General features: G+C 50.2%; 4 protein-coding genes across 5 annotated transcripts; 1 reads left to right on the forward strand and 3 right to left on the reverse strand.

Moving 5' to 3' along the window:
* Nucleotides 1-68: 68 nt before the first annotated feature.
* ZNHIT2 (zinc finger HIT-type containing 2) lies at nt 69-1,690 on the reverse strand. Its single transcript, XM_079956947.1, has one exon. It carries the CDS (start codon nt 1,551-1,553, stop codon nt 324-326), a length of 1,230 nt encoding a protein of 409 aa, XP_079813073.1. The 5' UTR covers nt 1,554-1,690; the 3' UTR covers nt 69-323.
* Nucleotides 1,691-4,784: 3,094 nt separating this feature from the next.
* FAU (FAU ubiquitin like and ribosomal protein S30 fusion) lies at nt 4,785-9,618 on the reverse strand. Of its 2 annotated transcripts, none has more exons than XM_079957316.1 (5): nt 9,492-9,618; nt 7,084-7,166; nt 5,759-5,903; nt 5,329-5,384; nt 4,785-4,950 (listed from the first exon to the last, which is right to left on the reverse strand). In XM_079957316.1, the coding sequence occupies exons 2-5, from the start codon at nt 7,156-7,158 to the stop codon at nt 4,825-4,827; spliced, it is 402 nt and encodes a 133-aa protein (XP_079813442.1). In that variant the 5' UTR covers nt 7,159-7,166; nt 9,492-9,618; the 3' UTR covers nt 4,785-4,824. The 2 variants fall into 2 exon arrangements, with proteins under 2 accessions (XP_079813442.1, XP_079813443.1); XM_079957317.1 differs by having other exon boundaries at nt 7,084-7,171; nt 9,492-9,600.
* A 93-nt stretch (nt 9,619-9,711) lies between these two features.
* MRPL49 (mitochondrial ribosomal protein L49) lies at nt 9,712-13,054 on the forward strand. The gene is made up of 4 exons (XM_079957256.1): nt 9,712-9,871; nt 11,067-11,232; nt 12,146-12,273; nt 12,882-13,054. Exons 1-4 carry the CDS (start codon nt 9,776-9,778, stop codon nt 13,026-13,028), a joined length of 537 nt encoding a protein of 178 aa, XP_079813382.1. The 5' UTR covers nt 9,712-9,775; the 3' UTR covers nt 13,029-13,054.
* Nucleotides 13,055-13,654: 600 nt separating this feature from the next.
* Nucleotides 13,655-25,139, reverse strand: LOC307204758 (pre-mRNA-processing factor 39-like). The gene is made up of 14 exons (XM_079956670.1): nt 24,984-25,139; nt 23,696-24,006; nt 23,363-23,488; nt 22,736-22,854; nt 22,148-22,315; nt 20,488-20,683; nt 20,073-20,180; nt 19,253-19,417; nt 18,665-18,791; nt 17,714-17,982; nt 16,055-16,239; nt 15,852-15,926; nt 14,626-14,788; nt 13,655-14,254 (listed from the first exon to the last, which is right to left on the reverse strand). The coding sequence occupies exons 1-14, from the start codon at nt 25,048-25,050 to the stop codon at nt 14,192-14,194; spliced, it is 2,142 nt and encodes a 713-aa protein (XP_079812796.1). The 5' UTR covers nt 25,051-25,139; the 3' UTR covers nt 13,655-14,191.
* Between the last annotated feature and the right edge of the window lie 218 nt (nt 25,140-25,357).

Here is a 25,357-nt window from a genome sequence, read left to right on the forward strand (position 1 = left end):
CCGTCCTTATCCCAACTAACCACACATAGGATTGGGCCATTGATTAAAAAATGGAACAAAAACAGCAAGAAAGTTCACCAATTTATTACACCAGCAGCCCCCACAAGTGCCTCTTGAAACTCAAGCCCTGCTCCATTTCAAGGTGTTAACGTGAAGTGAGACAGAAAAGGGGCTAATCTTGTCTAATCCAATATGTGATCCCGTTTACAGAGTATTCAATTTCCTGCTCCAAAGCCTAATCTGGTTTCAGCAGGAGCACTCTCCCCCCCAACTCCCTCCCAGGCCAGCTGGTGAGCATCTGACAGCTGTCAAAGTTCCTGAATTCAGTCCAGTTCTTCTATCAGGGGCTTCTTAGGAGGAGGCACTTTGGCCCCCCACATCCGCTCCAGTTCCTGGCTGACAGCCCCCACCTCCTTGACCATGTCTAGGTGGGCATGGTATTCCTGCTGCACCTCCAAGGCCAGGAGGCTCAGAGCCACCTCATTCTCATTCACCCAGGAGAGCAAGAACTCGCACTTCTTCTGGGCCCCAGAGATTCTGGCTCGGTCCTGGGCAGGTAGCCGCCTCTTCCCTTTGCTCAGCAGTCGGGCCATGTGGGCGAGGGCAGCCAGGCTGAACCCCTTTTGCTGGGCCTGGCACTCCCCCATTAAAATCTGGGCCACGGCCACCATCACCTCAGCATTGCCTAGCAGGCATTCGGGGTATTGCCCCATTGCCAGTGCCTGGAGAGCAGCTTGTAGGGCCTCGGCTGTAGAGTGGAAAACCTGCTTGGCCCCCAGAGCCCCAGAAACGTCAAGGACCGTCTCGCAAAACTCAGGGAGCATCTCTGCCTCGTCCGCCTCTCCGTTATACAGCGCCAAGGCGTAGGCATAGGCATAGAGAACATTGGGCAGCTGGAAGCGGACCAGAGGTGAGGCAGGAGTACGAGTCAGGTGGGCCAGTGGAGGGATTGAGGATGGCAAAGTGGGCACTGCTTGCTGTCGAAGACTCCGGGTGCCGGTGGGAGAAGCCTCTTCTGTGTGGGTGGGAAGTGGTGGCTGTTGCAAAGAAGCCTCTGGGTGCCGGTGGGGCTCCTGCTCCTGAGCATCCCTGGAGTCCCCCTGGAGCTCCTGGATCAGGGCAGTGCCATCGCATCTCCTGCCCCTCAGCCACCAAGGCTCCCAGGCCGGCAGGAGTCCCGAGATCTGTCCGCTGCTCAGCAGCCGCTGGAAGTGCTTCCTCTGGCCAGGGCTCAGCTGCTCCCACAGCGCCTCCTCTTGTTCCACGTCAGGGTTGAGGCCTAGCGAAAGGCCGTCATCCCCGGGCTCGCGTAGCTCCTGCAGCCGCAGGAGGGCCTCTCTCAGGCGGCGCTGGGAAGCCTTGTCCCCCCGAAGGCCCCGGAGGCTTAGCTCCAGCTCGCGGCTCTGGAAGTCCTGGGCGCAGGAGCCGTGGTCCCGGTAGCAGGGCACGGAGCAGAAGCGGAGGTGGCACCGCGGACAAGTGTAAGGGGCTCGCCCGGCCCGGCAGTGCCCGCAGGGAATGTCCGGCGCGGGACTCGAACCCGCGGAATCCATGCCGGAGAAGAAGCAGCCGAGGAACGCCGAGCGCGTTCGGGAATTTCCGGCAGCAGCCTGTTTAAAGGGTTTCCGCGTTAATACCTTGCTGCGAATCGGAAGTTTCCGTTCATTCTCGGGCCGGAGAGCGCCGAGTCCCAGAAGGCTGTGCGCTCGTTCCTTGGAAAACTGGTTTCCGCGCAGACGCACTCACGTATGTAAATCTAGCCACAACAGTGCATTGTGGGAGGAAAACCGGAGAAGAGACCGGGGACTTTAGGGCATCTGGAGATATAAATCTACAGATATTGGATATGGAAGCATTGCTGTTCTACTACAGAGGTTTATTGCACCTACTTTGAAGAGGTCACCATATCTTGTATAGCAGAGCCAAAGAGTGCCCAGGAGGTGCTTGAGCATTTCCAACTCATACTTACCTGGCAGGGGAGACACCATGATCATGAAGGTGGTTTTCCCAGGGTGAGGCTCATCCATTGCACTGCGGGTGTGCTGACCCCTGCGATTTCCCCAAATGCGGGAAACTCGACTGCATAATTTGTGGTAGTGGGGGACTGCGTTCGCGCTTTCCCCTGATTTTTCGGTAATAAAAATAGATCTAGTGTATCGTGCCGCTTTTAAGCTTGGAAGTGCTTTTGAGCGCAGAGGCTGTGTTATATCCATTTAATATATTTATAGCGCTCATATCCAGAATGAGTTACAGATAGGTAGCCGTGTTGGTCTGCCATAGTCAAAACAAAAAAAATTCCTTCCAGTAGCACCTTAAAGACCAACTAAGTCAGTTCTTGGTATGAGTCGTTAAGAGTCGTCAACAGGCTCATCACAGCTATCTGCCAATCACCCATTCCCACCACCCTTCTGAGTAATACCCCTCCCCACCTTCTCACTATATAAAAGGGTCTGGAAACTTCTGTTTCAGTGTATCTGAAGAAGTGTGCATGCACACGAAAGCTCATACCAAGAACTGACTTAGTTGGTCTTTAAGGTGCTACTGGAAGGAATTTTTTTTATATCCAGAATGGTTGGCGTTTAGTTGGCGCTGTGCTACGCTGCTTTGAAATGCGGGAAGTTAGCCACGCTGGTTTGAGATATAAGCATACCTGATTTGTTAAGTGGGTCGTATACTGTTCTTAATGGTGGAGGCTGGTTCCTAAGGGGAGTGGCATGTTACCCCACCAAGCAGAACGTTCAGCATGCCCCATCTACTTAACTGTGCCTTCTGATTTACAACCAGGGTAAGGAGGGGGTCACTTATCAATTTTCTCCTCCTTAATAGGACTGTTGCTCCTTGTAGTAGATCTCTGCTGCAGGGAGGATGGGGGCAGGGGACACAAAACCTCCACCTGCAGTTTGGCCTCCCTGCCTTCTCCAATACCCAACAGGTATTGTGCAGGTGTGTGCCAAAACCCTGAGCTAGTTACAATATGCGAAGAGCAATTTTCACAGGGTCCAAAAATGTGAGCTGGGAGCAGGGGCTGGACAAGCTCTTGGGGGGCGTGGCAGCTCCTTCGGCTCTTTGAACAATATAGAATAAAAATAATTGTGCACCAGTTAATTTGTTGTCAACAGTTCAGCTTAATGTTGCACTTGAATGTTTATGCCTGCAGACTTGGGGCAGGAAGCAGAAAAATGTAACTTCCAGAGACCTCAAAGGAATGGGGATAGAGTGTGGTAGTGAAGAATCAACACTGTAGAAATTTACAGAGAGAAATAGGCAACACCAGTGGGTGGGCAACAGGGACGACTGGAGCAATTGGGAGAGGGAGGAGCAGCTGGCAGCATTTCCAGGTCCGGCTTGAGCTTAATTGGCAACATGTGTTTACTTGCAATTTCTGAACCCACTGACTCAAGCCCATCTTAAATAGCTAAACACATGCCCCCAAGCAGAGGTAGTAGAGCAGGTAATGTAATCTGCGTTCCCCTTCTTCAAGAGCAGCATATTTAGCACTACCATGCTAGTACAGTGGTCACCCTGTGGCTGTCCACTTTGGACCATGGCCAGGTTCCTGTCTCCCCTCCAATAAAACATCCCTTGGCAGGAAAAAAAAGCATGGCAAGGACAAGCCAGAATCCTTCTCCATGATACTTGTGTTGGAAATATTTCCTGTATGAAAGCAGTCCATCCTGTGAGCCCTCTCCAATGACCAACTTAAAAATACATCAAACTAAATGAGCACTGTGTTGGCCATTGGCCCTCCTCCTCCATTATTTTCTTGCTTTGTGAGCTCCTAGTGGAAGTGATTTGTCAAATAGTAGAGGCTAATGCACTACATATAAAAACCAGCCATGGAAATATGCCATCATGGAGGGGCAATGGAGAGCTTGCCCATTTTAAATGCATATATGCTTACTTCTTATTTTTATGAAGGTGGCTGGTGACAGTATTTCCCTCTAAAAACTCTGACCCTGAAAAAGGAACTTCCCTCTCCCAAGACTGATTTAGTAATTCCCGAGTGATCGGAAAGAGGACATTGAGCACTTTTCTACTTGCTTCGCAGTCCTCTCCACTCAGCTGTGCTGTGACAGGTGGGTTCTTGAATGTTTTTGAAGTGGGTAGACCACAATCTTGAACCTGATATACAAATTTTAAAAATAGCTAAACGGAGGCTGTTTGGTCAGAATGGAGTATATTTTCAGAGTTAACACTAAATACAATACTACTGGCTGAAAATTTGTGTCCTGAGATTTTTAGACTCATCTACCCATGTACTAGGGGACGCGGGTGGTGCTGTGGTCTAAACCACAGAGCCTAGGGCTTGCCAATCAGAAGCTTGGCAATTCGAATCACTGCAACGGGATGAGCTCCCGTTGCTCAGTCCCTGCTCCTGCCAACCTAGCAGTTCGAAAGCATGTCAAAGTGCAAGTAGATAAATAGGTACCACTCCGGCAGGAAGGTAAATGGCGTTTCTGGGCGCTGCTCTAGTTCGCCAGAAGCGGATTAGTCATGCTGGCCACATGACCAGGAAGCTGTACAAGATGAGCGCTACAACTCCAGAGTCGTCCATGACTGGACCTAACGGTCAGGGGTCCCTTTACCTTTACCCACGTACTATCTGCAACCAAAGGGGCACATGGGTTGCCAGATGTGAAATACACTGGCATTATTTTCAGCTCTCCTACACCACTTTGCAACTTTGATTGCCCCACTTTCTCTGAATCGACTGCAGTCCTCGGGCTCAAGTGAAACAAAGCCCCTGTTCCCAATAAACAAGAAAAACACCCACCAACACCAGGTCCAAGCTAAGATCAGATTTATTAGGTAACTGGGTGCTGCTTAGGAGTTGGCATTGGGGCCCTTCTTCTTGCCAAAGCCTGGCACAATGTTGACAAAGCGGCGGTTGTATTGCATGCGCCTCTTGGCACGGCCAGTCTTCTTCTTCTTCTTCTCTTGCTTAGCAACCTGGGAGAACAAAACCGAACAGGCATCAGTAAAAGATCCGCTTGAACTTCAGCAAGGAATTCAGCCTACCACCATTCACCCTGCCCTGCAGCCTCAATTTCCACCATGCAATGTCTAGCCCCTGATACGTAACTCCCAGAACCACACCCTGAAAGTCGGGCAGTTGACAGCTCTCCACCCAGCCCAATCCTGCCTGAAGACATTTGGGCACTTAAGTTATGGACTGGGCCAAATTCAGCAGCTGCTAGCTCAAGAACATGCCGGGGTCAACTATACTTCATGGATTTCTGCCTGGACTGCAAGCCAGGCACTCTTATGCTGATGGGGCTTTGTGGCTCAGAGTCCTCCCATACAGCAGAAGACAAAAACAGGACCTACCTTTGGGGTCTGGCCTCTCACTTTGCCAGCACGAGCCAGGGAGCCATGGACCTTACCTGAGGAGGAGAGAAACACAAAAAGATATCAGGGAGGCCACTGGAGGCACCACCACAGCTGACAGAAGTGACCAGAGGTGTATGGGCTAAAGAAAATATTGTCAACCAGGACCTTTGTTGATGAGATGATATTTGGGTCCAGGGAGAAGAGGCTGGCACAGCCCTTCACAGGAGGGCTAAAACCCACCCGCTGGGTAGGCTATTGTTTGAAAGTTTACTCTCCACATTCTTTATGTCAGGCAAAATCCTGACTTCTGATCACCTGTGGCAATGCAGTTGCTGGCCTTCTAGCCAACTGGACTCAACAAGCCTCAATCCAACTGCCATCACTTTGGTACCTGACCCACAAATAGTTCTGGGGGCTCCATACTTACCACCCAGCATGCGCGCAGCAACCTCCAGTGTTGTGAGGTCACTGATGCCACACTGCCCAATGACCGCATCATCTTCCAGGGGGGTTCCACCAAGGAGGATCACCTGATCCTCAGGCACAATGCCCTCCAAGGACTCGATGTGGGCCTGGGGAGGGGAAGGGAGATAGGAGTCACCAAAACACCCCACCGCTCTAATTGCAACAGCAGGGAGGATGGCACAAAGGCCACGGACAAGGAAAACGGAATTGAGCTGGAAGGACCCGTCGACAGCCAACTCTTCAGTAGCCCTTGTGTGTGAACTTCCCAGTCCCTCAAGGAAAAGTCAGCAGAGATGGGGCAGGGTGTGTGCCCAACCCTCCCCTAAGAAAGCCCTGGTGAATTTTTGTAAGGGCATGTCTGAAACGAAGCAAGGGAAAAATAGCAGTAGAAAAAGGAGCATGGAGGGGAAGGGTTAAGCGCCACCACCACCACTCTGCTTCACTTCTACCAACACTCCCAGCTGTATCAAGGTTCTGTTGAATGTGTTTGCAGGAGCCATGCATTTTATTTGTTAGCTAACGAAGGACAGTCTCTAGACAGCTTACAATCAACTATTAAAAGCATACAAAATGATTTAAAATGTCCACCAAAATGTAACACTGATTATGGGGGGGGGGGGAAGAGTAAGAATAAACCCTGCTTGTCTCAGCCTCTTTCCCAAGCTGCAAGGAAGAGAAGCCACTACACACTGTGTCTTCAATGGACCTCAAGGTGTTCTCTCATCCAGGCACTGACCAGACCCAGATAGGCCTCACTCACTCAGCCTAGGGTTGCTGCCTTCAGACCACAGACCTAGTCCTAAGACCACCCAAGCCTAGAATGAGCTGGAAAGGCCACAGGCGTCTGACCCAAAATATCCCCACCCCCAGCAAGCAGATGGCTGGTGGGCCGCTAAGCAATAGCCAAGGCTCCAAGTGACTTCTGCAAACAAAGTTAAGCGGTAATGAAAGGTGGCAAAACTATAGATACAAGTGTTGAGAGCCTCAGACCAATCTATACAAGGGGGGGTAATCCCTTCCCAACTTCAAATACAGCAGCTAGAGAATAGCAGAAGCAACACTCGCTATCGCTATGCAACAAACCAAGTACAGTGAACCTAGTGAGGTACAGCACTTTTCACAAAGGCTGCTAAGAGGGTGGGGGGAAGGTCTTTTCTTCTCCATTAATAGGAAATTAGCCAGATTTGCTTCATTTTTTTTTTGAATATTGCTATAAGCTGCCTTGAACACCAATAGGTGGAAAAGTGGAACAATAATTTTGTAAATAGCACAACAACTGTTCCTTACCTTAAGGTGAGCTACTGTTTCTTGCCCGGACACCTCAAGGGTGTGCAGATTCTGAGCACGAATAAAGAGCTGCATGGTTCCACCTGTGCTGAGGAGAACAGCAATCAGATTAGGGTGCAAAAGTATAGCATTTCCTCCTGAGGATTAGACAAATTCATGAAAAATAGGTCTATTGATGGCCACAGGCCACAATGGCTACGCTTTGCCCTCCACAGTTGGAGGCAGCAATGCTTCTGAGGGCTCTTGTGCTCAAATCCTGCTTGCGCATTTCCCACAGGCATCTGGTGGGCCACTAGAAGAACAGGACTAGATGGGCTATTGGCCGGATCCAGCAGGCTTTTCTTACTTCTTAAGCTAGTACCACTGGAGTTTCCCCACCTATCTTTTAGACTAGGAAACTCTCTCCATTCTGTAAAGCAGACCTGAAGGTAATGCTGCTGTTCAACAACAAACTCAGAACATAAGATGTGGCTCACAAGCCTCTCCATTCAGCCTGCTATTGGTGCTCATCCTGGCAATAACTTAGCTTCCATCAGGATACTGCTGGAAGGCCCCTAAATTCTTTGTTTCAGGGACTCACAAAATTGTCTGTGTGTATCCTTCCAAATATGGTGCAGGGAACAGAGTCCACTAGGAAATGCCAACCTCAACACAGTTCCTCTCAAAGATTATCGCCGCCCCCCATTTGAACAACACACAGTGCCATCTGCTGGGCCACAAACAGCTCCACACACAGAAACAGAGATGTCTTGACCTATCTGTTGCAAAGTGAGAATGTAGCCGTGTCCAATTCTCTTTCAGAGAATCCTGGTCTCCCTCTCTCTCTCTCTCACACACACACTGTACCATTCAAGGCACAGCACTGCCACATTAACAGCCATGGCTCTCCCTCTGTCCTGGGAACTGCAGTATATTAACGGGAACTGTAATTCTGTGATGGGTGAACTACCATTCCCATGTTTATTTGTGGGGAGCCATGTCTGCTAACGTGGCATAAATGTGCTTTAAACGTATAGTGGGGATGTGACCAAATACTACAGTTCTGAAATCATCTCTCTTGCATTCCTTCCCACACCTTGGCAATCAGGCTTAACAATATGAATACTAGCATCCTGACTTACTCCCCACCCACCCACCCTTCTCCCTACAATTCCTATCTGCTTTCTACCTTATTAAGCTCTTCCATCTCTTCCCCACACCCTGCTACCCCTCCATTTATCTTTCTATCTTAAAACAGGACCAAGGAGGTTCAGACTCTTAATCCCATCCCTCCACTGAATTCTCCAGGAAAAGCCAGGAGTTCATTTAGACAGTGTGTTCCCCCAGTCACATAAAAAGCACTCAGGAGTCCTGGCTCTTATCACTCCCTTACAAAAAAAAATACTAATACAAAAAACCCCAAGTACTGTATTTAATTACCCACGCCCAATCGTTATGTCCTTAACCTCACTTACACATACCAAAGCCCACTCTACCTCCATGAGAAGAGGGATTACAACCGGTTATGCACTGCCTATGTTTTTAGTTGTTTCCATTTTATCCGTTAGATGCCTTGAGTCCCTGTCAGCGGGGAGAGGCAGGATATAAATAAGTATAATGCCCAGGGAACGTTGATTATGGGGAAACATGAAAACCTAGTCACTGCATAAATAAAGGTCTCCTGCAATGCCTCTGTACAGTAACCTTCCTTGTCTCCTTAAAGTCTCCAGCAAAACTCATCTGGATCATTCCTAGTCCCTACTTTTTACTTCAAGCAAAGGATGTGCTATTCAAGCAACGCTTCCATTCCCTCACCCCGTTTTTGCCTCGGTAACCTGTCATGCCCCTTCTTTAGGAAGCAGCATCCACACATAGGGGGTCATATAAGAATGGCCACAAGGCAAACCCGTCCCGTCCCCCCAGCTTCGTTTGCTCCGCAGGCTTTTAAAAGCGGCTCCATGGCCTTTGCCTGCCTGCGCAGTCTCTCAGTCTTAGCAGCGTGAGAAGAGCGTTGCTGGCCGCGTTTTCCGTACGGACTGACACGGGGAGCCTCTCTACGGTCCCCGCGGAAGCCGAGGCTACGGGGACGGACGGTCCGAGCAAGGCAACTCCGGCCGCCCGCATCGCTGGAACACGCGTCCCGCTCCATCCCCACGTGCTTCACGGGGCCCTGCGAGCCGCGTGCAGCCGAGGCCAGTCCTGCTCCGAGTAGGCCCATTGGGCCAAGGGCCAGAAGTCAGCCGCGCTCATTCACTTCATGGGCTCTACTTCCGAGTAGGTCGAATGCGGGCTCCACTCCCTGCCCTTCCCCAATTCCCCCCTCTCCAAATGGGAGGCCTGGATTTGAGTGCCGGCTCAAGGGGACCCAGGAGTCCGGGGGACCCCACCCCCACCATTTTCCTTTTGATTCCCCTCCCTTCCCGTCTCACCCTCAGTCGCCGATCCAAGATGGAGCCGGGAGAGCCGAAGAGTCGCCGCCGCTTCGCGCACGCAGACGAGGGAAAAGGAAAGAGGCAGGAAATGGGGCGGGACTACCAGGGCGCAGGCGCAGTGGGGTCGGGCGTGGGCGTTGGCGTCTCTATGGTTGGTTCGGCTTGGTGTTCTCTCGCGGCCGGGCTGGCACCATCATTTTGTCTCTATGGTGGCGCCGTGCCCTCTCTATGGTAGGGTCGCGTTGACGCCCTCAGCCCGCGCTTCTCCTCCTCCTCGCAAGATGGCCACTTTGGCTTTCGCCTTGGCCAGAGTTGGGCTGCGGAAGGGGCCGTTGCTGGGAGGATGGCGGCAGCGACTCTTGGCGGCGGCTCATACGGTAAAGGGGACTCGAGCACAGCTTGAGGGAGGGAGGGGGCGGGGTGCCGTGGAAGGAAGCGGCTAGGGATTAGGTTGTGAGACGGGCGCCGCCGCTGCCGGAGCTTCAGGGCACGGGCAAAAATACAGCCGGTAGAGCTTACTCTCCAAAAGAAAAGGGCATTTTCTAGCTTTGCAAATCCGTGTTTGCTCTGTATTGTGTAAAAAATGAGCGGTGAGGGTGAGGGCAGTGGTTTTTATTTTATTTGACATCATCTGGGATGCCGAGTAGGGACTTCGCAGTCCCCTCTAATGCAGGAATGGGGAAGTTTTGGCCCTCGAGATGTTGTTGGGAGCCCTGCTCTCCTCAGTCCCAAATAGCTTGGCTATTAGAATGGACTAATGGGAATTGTAATCCAGCAACATCTGGTGGGCTGTAGGCTCCTGACCAATACTTCATAGACTCTATTATCCTTATTTGTTTACTCTACAAGGAGGTCAGGATGGTAGACATGGACATCTTCCTATCTCTTCCTTGCCCCATTTTTTATTCTTCTGGGGTGCTTGTTAGGCAGAGTGGCTCAAGTTGAATTTTGTGATTGGCCAGGTGCAACTAATGTGGAGCAGCTGAGGGTCTCCAACCCAAGTCACTGCATATGGGTATCCTCCCCACTAGCCAATCAGCACTTAGAACACAGGGGACCCAGGAAACTCCTGATACTGGTGTGTGAAATACAAATTATACTATCATGAATCAACAGACCTTAAACCAGGGTTGTAAAAGGGAAAGAGACATGTCATCTAACTCCTCAAAATTACAGTGGTCTTCTGCGTTTCCCCTACAGGGTGGGTGCTTCCTTGCTGAAGGTCTTCAAACAGAGGCTAGGAAGCCATCTTTCGGGGCAAGCTGTTGAGTGATGTTCTAGCTCTGGATTTCCCCATCAAGCAGGGGGTTGAATTAGGTGGCCTTGCAAGATCTCCTTCAAACATTGTGCCTATTCTGTCTGGCCAAAATGGTTCAATAAGACTTATAAAAAATGTTTTAGGAACATTTAGTTTCAGTTCCCCCTGTTAGCATACGATTCTCATTCTCCATAGCTGAAGAAAGAACTGATTTCTCTCTGACAAATTTATCTCTGCCATTATTATAGCAGAAAAATAGTGACGATATCCCCAAGCAAAATTCTTGTAAGTTGACTAACGTTTTTCTGTTTCAGAGGCAAGCTTCAGCAGAAACCAGCTCTACAGAACAGAAATATCCAGGGATTATTGAATCTACTAATGAATATAGGTTTGTGGAGAGACTTATACCTCCCTCCCGAGTACCAGTACCCCCGAAACATTACAGTTATCCCACCCCTTCTGGATGGAGCCCACCTCAAGGTAAAATACAGGGGAAGGGGTAATTTGATTGCTCTAAATAGTTCAGAGTCTTAGACTCACAAGACCATTTTGGCCCAACCAGGTCTAACTGCCCTCTCCCTGGCATCATTTATGGCATCAGGTGTGGGGTTGGTGAAGACCTGGCTGAGCTGAAAGAGGGTTTGCAGGCACCATCGATCAGGCTGTTTGGTCTGGTTTGCAAAGGTCTCAGTAAGAACCGTGTGGTCAAAAGTTGTATTGATGTCAGAGGAAGGGTCATAGCTCACTGGTAGAGCATCTTATTTAACTGCAGATGGTTCAAGGTTCAATTCCCTGTGGTATCTCCAGGTAGGCCTGGGAGAGTTCTTATTTAAATCCCGGAGAGCCACTCAGTGTAGACAGTAGTTAACAAGATGGACTGACTTCATATACAGCTGCATCCACCTGCCAAACTTGACCTGTGATAGGTGAGGGAGAGAGCGAGATGCAGTTGCCCACCCTTAGCTTTTGAAGGGAAGGGGTCCCTGAAAGAGTTTGTACATGTAGTATCCTTTCGGCACCCTAGGAAGTAAAGTTTGAACTAGATACAGAAGGCAGCAGAAAGCAAATCACACCATTCTGTCACTGGCGATAAGCAAGTCTGGCACTAGTAGGTGCCTGTATATGACATTTCATTTATTGCACAAGGTATAAACCTTTTAAGTCAGTACTTCTACCTGCTTGATTCACATCACCCCTTTCCCTTATTCTCTTGCTAGAACCTCAAGATGTTTTGTGGCTTTAATTAATTACACAAATTAGGAATGTTTATAAAATTAGTGGAGGGTTGGAGGAAGGGGGGGCAAGTATACCCAGCTCTCTGCTTTGTGCTTTGATTTAGTTATATAAATGTGACCATCTGTAGATCCACACATTTTGCTTTCTCCTACACTAGACCCACCTCCTGACCTTCCTTATTTTGTAAGGAGGTCGCGAATGCACAATATCCCAGTTTACACAGATACTACCTTCAGAGGGTGCAGGAAGATGACGGTCATCAGAAAGATTGAAGGCGATATTTGGGTAGGTGTTATTCACATTGCATACTGCACCCTGTTGGTCTTTCTTATACTAAGATGACAAAATAAGTGGATTATCTATGGATAAAAAGGTAAAGGGACCCCTGACCATTAGGTCCAGTCATGGCCGACTCTTGGGGTTGCAACGCTCATCTCGCTTTATTGGCCAAGGGAGCCGGCGTACATCTTCTGGGTTATGTGGCCAGCATGACTAAGCCGCTTCTGGCGAACCAGAGCAACGCATGGAAACGCCGTTTACCTTCCCGCCGGAGCGGTACCTATTTATCTACTTGCACTTTGACGTGCTTTCGAACTGCTAGGTTGGCAGGAACAGGGACCGAGCAACGGGAGCTCACCCCATCGTGGGGATTCGATCTGCCAACCTTCTGATCAGCAAGTCCTAGGCTCTGTGGTTTAACCCACAGCGCCACCCCCGTCCCTATCTATGGATAGTTCCAGGTTAATCCGGAGCAAGTGGCTGTGATCTTATTGGTAGCAGAGAATTGAGCATTGTTTAACAACAGTGGTGGCTGTACTGTTCTTAGCCAGTGATTAGGAAATTGAGGTGGGTTAATCATGCTACTTTCTGACCTTTTTTTCATTTCCTCCCAGGCCCTTGAAAATGAAGTGAAGGAATTCATCACACAGCTGTCTGGGCGGACAGCAGTCACCCAAGTGAATGAAGTTTCCTGCATGATTCGCGTCAAGGGATTTTTTGAGCAGGAATTAAAAAAGTGGCTGTTGGACAAAGGCTTTTAAATAAATGATATTCTCACTAGTTTTTTTATCTTCTTGTAAGGTCCACTTTTCTAATAATGTTGATCAGTAGGGTGGGAATAATGGGCAGGGCGGGGGGATTATTTAGGCCTAGAGGTTTGCATTTGTACAGCAGGAAACAAACGACTCTTTCAGGTGTGCTGAGCAAGCATAGCGTAAACATTTTCTACTTTCGGCCAAGTGGAACTTCTAGATGCCTGCCATAGAGTTCCTTGTTAGGGAAGAGCACTTTTGCTAAAGAACCTGATTTTGCTGGATTATTCTGCCTGGCTTTATTCTTCTAAGGTGAGCAAGTAGGTTTTAGAAACAATTGTCAAACTTAGTCTTCTTCCAGAGCAAATGATCCCTTGTACACAATTCCTGTTCCAAGGGGGGTTGCTGAATAAACAGTTCTAGCCCATCTAGCTGCAGAGTTGAGTTTGAATGAGAAGAGTGCAGCAATCATTGCCTGTTCCTACACTGTTAAATAAAGTAACCAGGCGAGCAGAACTTGTATTACAAATAGAAAGAAAAGAAAAGCCACAACTTTGGCTAAGCACTATGCCAACCCATACTAGAATAACCCCGAGCACTCCCCTCTTGCAGCAAAATGGAGGATGGTAAAGACATGATAATGAATTCCTGTTTATGTACAGTTAACAACACATGAAATGTACAGGAGAAAAAGTTTACAAAAAAAGGAGGACTCATTTTAACAGACACCAATTCTGCCTCGTGAAGCCTGCTAAGAGAATCCGGTGGCAGACAAGACATAGTCCTTGGTCACTCCATCATCCAAAGGGTCTCCAAGGAAGACTGTGGCAACCTCCCTTGTGTGGTAAACAAAAACAGCTCTGCATGGAATATGTGATTTCAGATCCTCCACATCTAAGAAGTGTCAACATATTCCCCTGAATTGTGGAAACACGAAAATTGTGGCTCGTAATAGCTGGTAGGGCAGCTCAGTACATACAAAGCTTTTGTGGGGAGGGAGAATCAGTTTTTCAGATGGAGACAGTTAAGTTTCTCTAACGCTGCTCAGAGAGGAGGGAGCAGCAGCAGGTACAGGTCATGCCTGGACTTCATGTTGCTTCTATATGTGGGCCAAAAAGCTGCAGCTGCCACTCAGTCTCATGGATGCTGTGGGCATCTTGGGCGAATCAGTTTCAGGTCTGTTGGTAATACTGATTGTAGTTCCATGTGTTCTGGTACCCATAGCCACTATAGTTCTGCAAACAGAGTAGATAAAAAATGAAGCAAATAAATTATTTCAATTTTGCCAAGCAACTTTAAATAAATTACATTATTTATTTTGTGGACAGCCTTCCTTCCGTCCCCCACAAAAGCAAAAAGTTCCATGGAATGCTTGTTCACACAGAATGCTTGGCTCAACAGGTCTAAGCTAAGCTACCTACTCAAACTGGCCCAAATTAACTCTGTTCAACTGGGTTATGCAAACTACCTAGCTGGCTCAAATCAAAAAGCTATCTCAGTAATGCGTGTATTACCTGTCAAGCTAACTAGGAACTGGTCCCAAGAGTCTGTTTCAGCCACCTCTGCTATGTCTATAAACTCATTCTAGAAGCCTCTCGCAACTCACCTGGTACCAAGTGTTATAGTTATAAGCTCCTGTTGTGCTGCTGTTGCTCACATCTGCTGCCATCAAAGGGGTGATGCCCGTTGTTGCAACTGCAAGGCTGCCGCCTCCTGCAGCTGCAGCGGCATCCTCAAGTCTCATCCTTTTTTCATCGGCCTCCTCAGCACTGCATGGAAGTTCAAAAAGGGCAGTCAGCATCCTGGAAGGGAGTGGGCATCTGCCTGCCTTAAGGGCCTGGCTTAGCAGTGGCAGTCAGGAATGTAATTCGTGCATTAGGGGACTGGTGTTCAGCTGGTATTTCAGGACCTCATGCTGGGTCACAGCAACATAACGCACACAAATGTCTATGATGCCACAGACACCCTCCTCCTAAGATCTTAAGGTGGGAAGAAATAACCAATGGCTTTTAAGACTGTAAAGAAAGTGCACAGACAGATGTCTCAGCCAGGAAACGGCACTAAATCCACTCTTTATGAGGGAGGGGCCCAAGTCTATAGAAAATCTTGGAGTGCCTTAAAGCAGTGGGAAGAAACTTTGAACAGTTAAAAGGACAGTACAAAGCTCACACAATGGTGAGCTTCCATACAGCCTGGGTTTTTATTTTGCAGAAGAGCAAGAAGGAAGTTTGAGGGAACAGAATTGGCAAATAAAGCTAAGTGGGGTGGGCCTGTGACAAAAACACGAATGAGATAAGATGCCCTGGTGCACAATCTCCACCCTGATCTTCAACACTGCAGGGTTTTTTGCATGACTGGGTCAGGTTGTTTTTTTTTTTTAAGTTAGCCATTTTAAAAAGGAAAGAAACCCTGAACCCCTGAGTGAGGGAAAGTGTAATGCAGTGAAAACACAGTACTTCTGAACCATTTAAATCATATGAATTATCGGCACAACAGAGCTCTAGGAGAGACCAGTACTGTTATCCCCCAACTGCAAGTGGGGGAACCGAGGCAGAGAACTGTGGTTGGCCTTAGGTCATCTTGTGAGTTCAAGGCGGAGGTGAGATCGGAAGCAGGGACCTGTGCCAGATTAGCTTTCACAGTAGACATGCAGCCCAAACTTAATCCATCATACGAAGTACATCGTACCGATTTCAACAAAAGTCCCCCTAAGTACACGCACAGAGGTCCACAGCCTCAGTGAGGAAGACTGTGTTGGTCACCTCCTCCTCCTAAACAGACAACAGAGGCCAAACACAGGCCAAGGACCTCAGTGGCTGCGGAGTTCCTCACCCATTCTCCAGGAGCCTCTTCCTCATCACTTGCTGGTTCAGGAGTTTCTGATGCTCATCGTACGATGTCAGCAAGCTGCCAAGGCAAAAACGAGAAGAAATATTGGGAGAGAAAAAAGCTCTGTTGGCACATGGCTGTCATGAACTGGACAGACAAAAGCCTGCAAGTCTGGCCCCCTTTCACTGTACTCCTCTCTTTGTTACCTGTTGATGCTGGACCCAAAGTCCTCAAGAAACTCCACCCTCCGCTGAGAGAATATAATCTTGGTCTCCAGAGGGAGACCGCTGGTCAGGGCTCGGTCGAAGCTACTCATGGTGTTGCCCTCATTTTGCCGGACGTCAGCACTGAACTCCATTTCTAACAGATTGGCGTAGAGCTTGGCATTGTCCTGCATCAAAAGAAAATGCAGCAGAAAACATCACTCAGAAAAGTTGGGGACAATGCTTGGAAGGAAAGAATCCAGATAATCTCTGTCATTGTGTTCAATTCAGCGCAAAGGAAAACCTGCAGCTCAAAATAAAGGGTTGGCAAAATTTGGCCAGCATTAAGTCTACCTAGGTGGTCCCAAGGGAAAAATTTGGGATCCTGTAGAAAATGCTTTCTTATTCCTCTTTTAAGACAGCCAGGATGGGCAAAGGCAAGCAGAACTGAGCTTTACTTTGACCTTGAATCAATGTCAGCTAAGGGACTGGCTCTTCTGGATAGAATCCAGATAGAATCCAGAAGATACCTGCAATTAGAAACACCATGTTCCCCCCTTGGTATCCACTCTTGAGAACAGAGCATTTTAGAGCTAGCTATCTGACCAAACTCTCACCAGCTTCCTTAAGAAATGCCTTTATTGAGCTGCGTTTCCAAGTAATTCCTACTGTAGGATGCAAGCAGTTGACTGCCGTTCAAAGGAATTGCTTTATTTCACACTTGAATGCTGCAAGGAGGAAGCTTCAGCTAGGAAGCTCCAAAACTTTGTGCATGACTGACTGGGCTGAAACTTTTAACATTTTCAAGAAAGATTAGATACATTCAGGGCTGATCTGCACTCCCCACCTCAAAGAAGAATACCGTATTTTTCGCCCCATAGGGCACACCGACCCATAGGGCGCACCTAGTTTTTTGGGGGGGAGGGGGAAATAAAGAAAAAAAATTATTTCCCCCCCAGGCACGGGGCTGGGGCGGGGGAAGCCCGAGCTTCCCCCGACCCCAGCCCCCAGAACAGGCTGCTATCCGCAAGCCTAGGGAGCCTGCGGGAAGTCGCGCCGGTCTCCCCAGGCTTGCGGATATCTGCCCGAAGGCTTCGGGATGCAGGCATCTCTCTTCGGGATGCAGGCAACTTCGCAAAGCAGGTCGGGGAATAGCGGGATGGCGGCGCTCTGCCTCCCCGCTGTCCCCCGAGCTTGTGGGGCTGCCGGTGGGGAGAAGCGCGCACCAGTCCGTGCGCACCGACCCCTCTCGCTCTCCAGGCTTCAGCGAAAGCCTGCATTCACCCCATAGGACGCACATACATTTCCCCTTCGTTTTTGGAGGGGAAAAAGTGCGTCCTATAGAGCGAAAAATACGGTAATTGCAGGAAGAGGCAGCTGTTTACACATACAGCAACGGCAGACATGTGGTAATAAGCCCCACCACACTTCTCTTGGTGGCTCTAGGAGGTCCCAGGGACCCCCAAGGAGGCTGCGCACACATGACCATGCGCAACACTGACAACCAGCCTTCTAGGAAGCCACACTCAAATCTATCTCAAATCTCTGAAATGCTGTGCAAAGTGGCATCAGAGAAGTTGAAAACTATACCAGTCCCTCACTTTTGGATGCCGACCTTCAAGGTCCCCATCTCCCCCTTAGCAAACGCTCAGTAATTTTTACCGGATCCTTCTCCAGTGCCTCCAAGAGTATCTTCCGGGCTTTGATCAGGTTCTTCTGCACTTTCAAAACCTGCCGGGCTAGTTTGACAGAATAGAAGGAAGAGACAGGCATCCCCTCGTTCTCCCGGATGGCTTCCATCAGGAGGGCCTCCGCCGCTTCCATGTTCCCCAGCCGGCGCTCCAGGCTCACCCGCCGCAAACGCACCATGGCCAGCCCAGGCACACAGTCCTCAAAAGACTTCAAGATGCGCCGGGCTTCCTCCACCTCTCCTGCATGGGGAGGGGGCAGAGTGAAAACTTCTGCATTTGCTGTGCTGAGAGCTTAGAAGAGCTGAGTTCAAATTATTATCCTCCAAGAATCCATGACAACTTCAGCAAGGACAACGAGCAGGCATCCTCCTGGCCATTCGGAGATCTTCCCCACTGCCCTGGCCCCTCTTAGCCCAGTTCCCCTGGAGCTGAAGGGAGCCAACTGTGTGCCCTTCACTCCCCACCCCTGCCTATGTCAGCTGCCTCTGGGAATCTCAACAAATATCCTACAATGGGTTGAATCCAAAGCAGTGTCCCACCAGCACAAAGATTTCTGCTTGTGCAACACGACTTCTCCCCACACCCTTTCCGTCTGCTCTACGGGTTTCCCCAACTGCCTAGAGCAGATTTTGAGGGGAACAGGTGTGGGAGGAGTCCTGTTGTGCAAGTGGAAATGTTTACACTTGCAATGTCTCTTTCATGGCACACCATCTGGACATTGACAAAAAAATTTAACATTTCAATCTTTTCAAGTTCAGTAGAAATGTTTGGCTGGTGAAGAATTCTGTGAACCCTTGAAAGGCAACCCCCGGCCTAAGCAGCTTACGGCTGATCAACAGAAGATTTTAGCAGCGTGGGACAAGCAGCTCCTTGGGCTAGAAAACTGAGGGGCTGGCAAGGCAGTGCCCCTTATTCTCCTCACCTTGTTTCTCCTCAAAGGCTGCCCAGAGGAGGTGGATGTTGGGCTTCCGAGGGAGGTGATAGCAGCAAGCTCGCTGGAAGACGTTCCTGGCCCCAGCTACACTGTGGTTCTCGAGGTACCTTGTGTACTGGATGGAGGGGAAAAGGGGACAGAAGCAGCAGAGGGTGGTATGAAAATCAGCTTGGATGCACACCTGCAATGACAGCTCTGGTCAGAAGGAGCTTAACCCAAAGAGATCACGTTCTGTCACTGCGTTTCTGAAAAAGCCAGTGCTAATTTTTTGCCCCATCATGGCAAAGCTGCTACTGTTGCTTGCCTCCTCCTCCTGTGTGGGGACCATTCTGTAATCTGGGCAGACACCAATATTTTATCCATCTAACTACAGCCCACAATTGGGACATCCACAGCGAGACAATATGCACTTTCCGGAGGAGGAGGCCTAACGAAACAAGAGGCTGTTCATAAAGGGAGGAGTTTAAAACACAGCCTCTGGGATTGCCTAAAGGGCAGAGAAGGAGCCACTCCTCTCCTCTGCGTGGGGCAGTCCGGGGGCATTCAGGGGAGGAAGCACATCTTGCCAACACACACCTTGATCCAGAACTCCTCATACAGGGCGCAGGCAATGACGCACCGCTCAAAGAGCACAATGGTGCGCTCGTGTGAGCCGCTGGCGATCTCAAAGTCCAGGTAGTCCCGCCAGTTCCGCAGCTGGGCTCTCTCCAGCGGCTTTACGTGGAAGTAGGGCCTCTTGATCTAAGGCAAAAGGAGGGGAGGGGGAAGGAGCTCAACCGGAGAGGCAAAAGGAAAGCAGGGAGATAAATTCCCCAATCCTGCTGGGGCTGAGGTCCAGAGAGAGGGAGACCTCGCACACTTTTTCTGGCTGACCCAAGACAGGCAAGGAATGGAGAGCACTGGCATCGGTGCACGTCAGCGCTTCAGTCTCAAAGCTCTATGTCACACTGGCAGGGCACAGGATCCATCCCCCAGCTCCGCCATGTGCAGCCTATTTGGCAATTCAGGCCTACAGAAGCACTCTGCCATCCGTCACCCCTTTTGGCTTTGCATGAGCCCTGGACAACATTTCCAAGCATAAACCTCACAGGGCAGGGGGAGGAGCCTCACAGTGTCTGGCTGCTAAGCAAGTGAACCCCAAGCTAACAGGAGAAAGGCCCAAGGAGGCAATACAGGCAGGCCTGGCTTTTGAAGCTTCTCAGGCTCATTCCGTAGCCTTAAAGGCAAGAGGCCAAGTTGCTTGTCTTTTAGAAGAAAGGAAGAACTGAGCAGAGCTGCTTCTCTCACATACCACATAACCACAGCAGAGAGACTGACAGCTGCTAGCCAGGTTCTTAGAAAAAGTTAAAACCTTAGATAGAAAGCACTGACCAAACAGCGGCTCAGCTATACAAACCCCTTCTTCAAAATTCCAGCGCTTGCTGACTTCACTCTCATTCTGGGTGTAGATATGCTGGCGAATAGAAATCACAAGCTCCCGGATCCTGTCCTGGTCCAGAGGTCCCTGAAATCCAAGAGCACAGCTCAGCCACTGGTCGCGCAAGGCATGGAAGCACTCAAGAAAGAGCCTTAAGAGAGCCTAAATGCACGTGGGAAGCTCATGAACAAGCCGCGAGACGTGAACCACAACAGCCATTTTGTTCCCAGCACCAGACACTTAAATGGTATACTGCCTCTAAGGATGGAAAGCTCTCTTTCTATCCACTTTTTCTCTTTCATTGTGGAATAGTGTAACCAGTGTGTAGAGCTCAGGAAGCACCCCCCCCCCAAGTACCAGAGAAAGCAGAGCAGCCAGCCACACTGGTACCCACCAGCACTTGGCTCCCTTCCACCATCTCCTGCTTGGCTTCTGTCTTCAGTGGGACGTCCTCTCCAGGCGGAGCCTCCTCGGCCTCCATTTCGGTGGCCTTGGCCACTGTCTCAGAGGCCATCTTTGACTGCAGCCACAGCAGCTCCTCCGTGGAGAGAATCTCTCTGGGGGGATGGCTGGTCACGTGCTCCTTGAACCTGCGTTAAGGGAAGAGAAAGACAATCCTGTTCTTTGAGAGAAAGGTGGGGCAGGCAAGGCAGGGTGCCCACTCTGGAGAGAAGGGGGAGCTTGGAGGCTGCAGAGAACTGGGGAGGGGACAGTGGTCTGGTACTGTGCCAACAACAGAATGGTGCCCCACAGCAGCTAATAATACTAAGCACTGATTCAAGACCTTAAGTTGTTGACGCCATAGATGTTATCTCAGTAAAACCTTTACCACAAGACTGTAAGGGAAGTCAGCAGGATTGTACCCCTAAGGCAGCGTTGGAAGGGGGAAGAGTGGGGAAGGGCAACAGAACATACCTAAGCCCATCACATGAATTACATTTTCAATATTTATTTACAGCACCAGCAGGAAACTTGCCTTACAAGATATCAGAGATATCTAATCACATCCACAAATATCTAGTCTCTAAAGGACAGCCACGTCTGCAAGTCTTTTCACAAACTTTAACTGAATTTTGGGTGCACCCACTGCAGATAACATCACTTTATAAGCCAGCACCTTCATAGCTTTGCTCAGGAAAAAACAGAGCCTGCAGATCATTCTCTCAGGTGTTCCTGGCTGAGGGACTGCCTTATTCCCCCCACCTCGGTTACATGAGCTCTCTCATGAGATGGGACCTGGGAGGCAGGAAGTGTCTGGGTGGCCTCTTGCCCTCCACCTCATTCCCTAATCTGTATTATGGGCATATTTTGGCAGTGCCAGCTTTGCATGTGGAAGACACATTCAGCCAATGAAGCTGAATGGGTGTGACCACTGAGAAATCATTTTGCGGCACAACACAGTCTACCTCACAGGGCTACTGTGAACATAGAGAATGAAAGTGCCATGTTGCATCGTGATTCCTAAGGTGCTTTCTGATTCCATGACTTCAAATGCTGATAAAAGCTTGAAATACATCCATCTTGACGGACAGGTTGAATTGTGCAAACTGTGAAGCGCCCACTTGGTGCAGTGGAGGGGGCTCGTACCAAGAGCGGTGAAAACCTGATTCAAAATCCTCAAAAGCCTCACAGGGTGACCTGGAGCCAGTCACTCTCTCCCACAGCCTAGCCTACCTCATAGGGTTGTTCTGAGGATAACAATGGGCAGAGGAGCGGGGGAGAGAGAACCATGTCTGCTACTCCCAGCAAATTGAAAGGAAGGAGGACAAAAGTATAAATCAAGGATGACTGTATCAATAGCAAAACATGGACAGGGTTCCATCTTTGGAATTTCCCTCCTTGGGGAGTTATGCAGGTGGGGTGCATCGCTACACCCAGGACTCCGCATCCTGAAGTGCTGCGGCTGCCCCTGCCTCCTGTGGGCACGTTTAGCCACTTTCCTTCTCACACAAACCAACACCTCACTTGGGAGCCTGATGCTCTGACACTCACATCGCAGCTCTTGAACAAACTGTGGAAGCCCCCCCCCCAGTAGCCCCCCCCGCAAGACTTACTTTTCCCAGTGGTGGCTGTACAGCTGGGTGGGGGTGGCCAGCACTCGGTCATAGATGGCGGTGATGGCCTTCAGGTCCCCTTGCTCCCTCTGCCACTCCACGTACATCTCCCAAAGTTTGTCCGAACGGAAATCCACCCCTGCGGCCGCCACTGCCGACTCAAAGGTGCTGCGAGGACCAGAGCACAGGCACAGGGAGATGTGATCAGTATTTGCAAATAGGAGCCAGGGCAGAATACTGCAGAGTCATCCTCTAGGAAACTCCATTCCACCCCACCCCACCCCCGTGTTCTACTTTTCCAGCTGACAGAATATCAGGAGTACCTTGCCTGCTCAGTTATGCTGGCCCTGGAGGTGCTCCTAGAACTCAGCATACACACACGGTAAGGAGGCAAGGACACAATTTGTTTGGCCAGTAAGATCTGGAGACCTGCTTGCTATGTATTTCTCAATATTGCACAAAAGGGGCCATGGCACTCAGCATCCTGAGTCTTGCAGGGAGAATCAGGCTTCCAAATAATCACTTCTCTCTCTCTTTCACACACAGGGTTACAATAGGAAGTGCCTTCCTCACTCTGACATGATTTACCCGCAGATTTTCTGAGCTGAATCTGGAAGGTTCATATCCAAGCTGGACTGCAGAAAGGAGATGTAATGGATCCACAGGTCCATGCTGAGGGGAATGGACTGCAGGCCTCGCTGGAAAACCTGAGGAGCGGCAGTAAAGCAGCAGTAGCAGAGAAATGATTTGTAAATACTTATTCATTTATAGAGAACTGGGGGAGGAGAGGCCAGGAAGAGTTTTTATTCCCTCCTCCCCATCAACCCCTTGCCTTCAATCCTTCACCCTTAAGATCTTGGATTCCCTCCTTTCCTCTGAAGCACTAGGGGCTGACAAAACCAGGCACAACATGTTGAGGTAGGAGCTTTTGTCCTTCTGGAGAGATTGAATGCAAAGCAAAACTCATCCCAACTGAAGCTAAGAAGACACCAGACACGCAGGCTTTTTGCCTTATCCTGTTGCGTGAGGTGGCTTGGCTCACTTGCAGGAGATACCTGGAGCCTGCCTACTCTGCAGCACCTTTAAGGAGCGTGCGGCTCCCCTATGTCTGGCTAGCGGAGGTCTGAACTGGGTGCGTCCCAGGGACACACACACACACACACACAAAAGGAACAGAAGGGGGGAGGTGCGGAATCCCCTCCGGCCCCTCCTCACCTCCTCGGTCTCCTTGATGAAGTCAAAGCGCCGCTCCATGTCTGCATATTTCTTCCAGTAGCCGTAGCAATAAGGGTACCGCAGGAAGAAGCTGTCAAAGGCTTTGCGGGCTGCATAGATGTGATTCTGCCCGAGTGGGAAAGAGGAAAGAGGTGAAGCTAGGCACACAAAACAGCAGGCTACTGTAAATGTGAAGGAAAAGGAGGCACCTGCCTTATGAAAGCTGTTATCTTTCATCGGGTAAGCCTCACTCCAATTAGGGACAATTAACTTGCACTTCAACAGTTAACCACACAATTCAATCCAAGCTTGCAGGTGGACCCCTCAGCTTACCTCTTGCTCTACATACTGCAGCAGCTCAGTCCATGCAGTGAAGTCAAGAGGGTTCTCTTGTGCCGCTCTCCAGTACCGCTCAAACTCCAGCGGATATGTGATGGAGAGCTCCTCCAGGGGGGGGTTCATTGCCATGTGCATGACCACGTCGGGAGCAGAGGGCTGAGGGGCTTCCTCCTTGGCAGGCTCAGGTCGCAGGGCCAGAGCAGTGGATTCTACACTGACCCCGTTGCACTCTTGCGCTGGCGTTGCCTCATCTGGGTTTGTGGCTCCATTACTCGCTGGCTTAGGAAGCACATCTTGGTCAGGACCTATTGGATTTAGGAACAACAAAAGGTAATGAGAATTCTTCCAGTTCTCTCTGAAACCTAGTTCTGTTGCCCCTCGCTTAACAAGGGCTACCTGTGCTGTTCTGAAGATGGGCCATGGGAAGGGCAAGGAATGCCCCAACCACCCTGGCATTTCCTGGCTAAGCAACAAACCTCCTGCCTTGATTCTGCAAGCAGCACTTTGCTCTCTCTGCTGTGCACATTAATTCTCTCTCCCTGCCAAATATTTTCAACAAATGCATATATGAATGGAAAATGCATTCTCCAATAGCCACTCCAACAGTTCCCTTTTGGACTTTTCTTCACTCAGGCTTGAAAATAAACATTTTTGCCTGTGGTAAGTCACCTCTAACCAAGAGACAGGGAAAAGCTTTTCCACTCAGGAGAGAATCCAGAGCAGGGCGCCCCAGGCCCAGTCCTGAAGATAAACAAGGTCGTTGGGTAGGCGAGCAAGGAGAAACTTCCACCAAAACATTCAAGAGCCACTGCCTGCTAGTAGTGGACAATTGTAGGTCAGACAGACCAAGTCCGACTTGGCAGACGGCAGCTGGACATCTTATAGAAAGCAAATTGGGCTCCATTATTACATTCCCCCCCTAAAAGGATCTCAGGTATCTCTCTATGCCCACGTGCGGTGGCTGCCAGGTCCACTCTCGCATGTCAGCCAGGAACGAAGCCTCCATGGACAGAGGCAGTGTACCTGCGAGGGGCAGCACACGCCATGTCGTGCATAGTGAACTTCCCAGGGGGAAACCCGAGTGTCCCCCGTTGGAAACTGAGCACTGGGGTAGAGAGGCACTTGGGGACAAAGGACTTTGCGCGCGTGCTGGGTTTGGGGTTCTAGTACGTAGTCTCGACCCCCTCTCCGTCCACGCTTTGGAGCCCCGCCCTCCCCACCCCCGGCCGTGACCAACGCAGGCGTGACCAACGGACACCTCTCCGACCCGCCCCCCTCTCACCAGCCTCGGCCCCCGGGAGCCCCTCCCCGCCGGGACTGGCGGGAGCCTCGGGCCCTTCCGCCGCCATCCTCCCCGCGGCCGCCGAACTGAGCGTCTCTGCCTGGGGCCTCCCCTCTGCCCGTCGCCGCCGTTGCTCCCGCCAAAAGGCCGTACTGCGTCTGCGCCGCCGAAGGACCCGGATGAAATGGGCGCCTGGCGCGGCCTATGAATTGCTGAGGAGCCTTGAAAGGAGAGCCAGGGTAACCATAGAGAAAGCAGTTCAGAGAGAGGAGGAGGAGGCGGTTCCAAGGGCTAAACCATAGAGGGGGAAAGCGGTGGAAGGACCTCAAGCGCTTCTCCCATAGATTTGTAGTGGTAGACTAGCATAGGTGGTC

The sequence above is a fragment of the Podarcis cretensis genome, assembly GCF_951804945.1.
Source record: "Podarcis cretensis genome assembly, chromosome: 16".
In the NCBI taxonomy this organism is placed as follows: domain Eukaryota; kingdom Metazoa; phylum Chordata; class Lepidosauria; order Squamata; family Lacertidae; genus Podarcis; species Podarcis cretensis.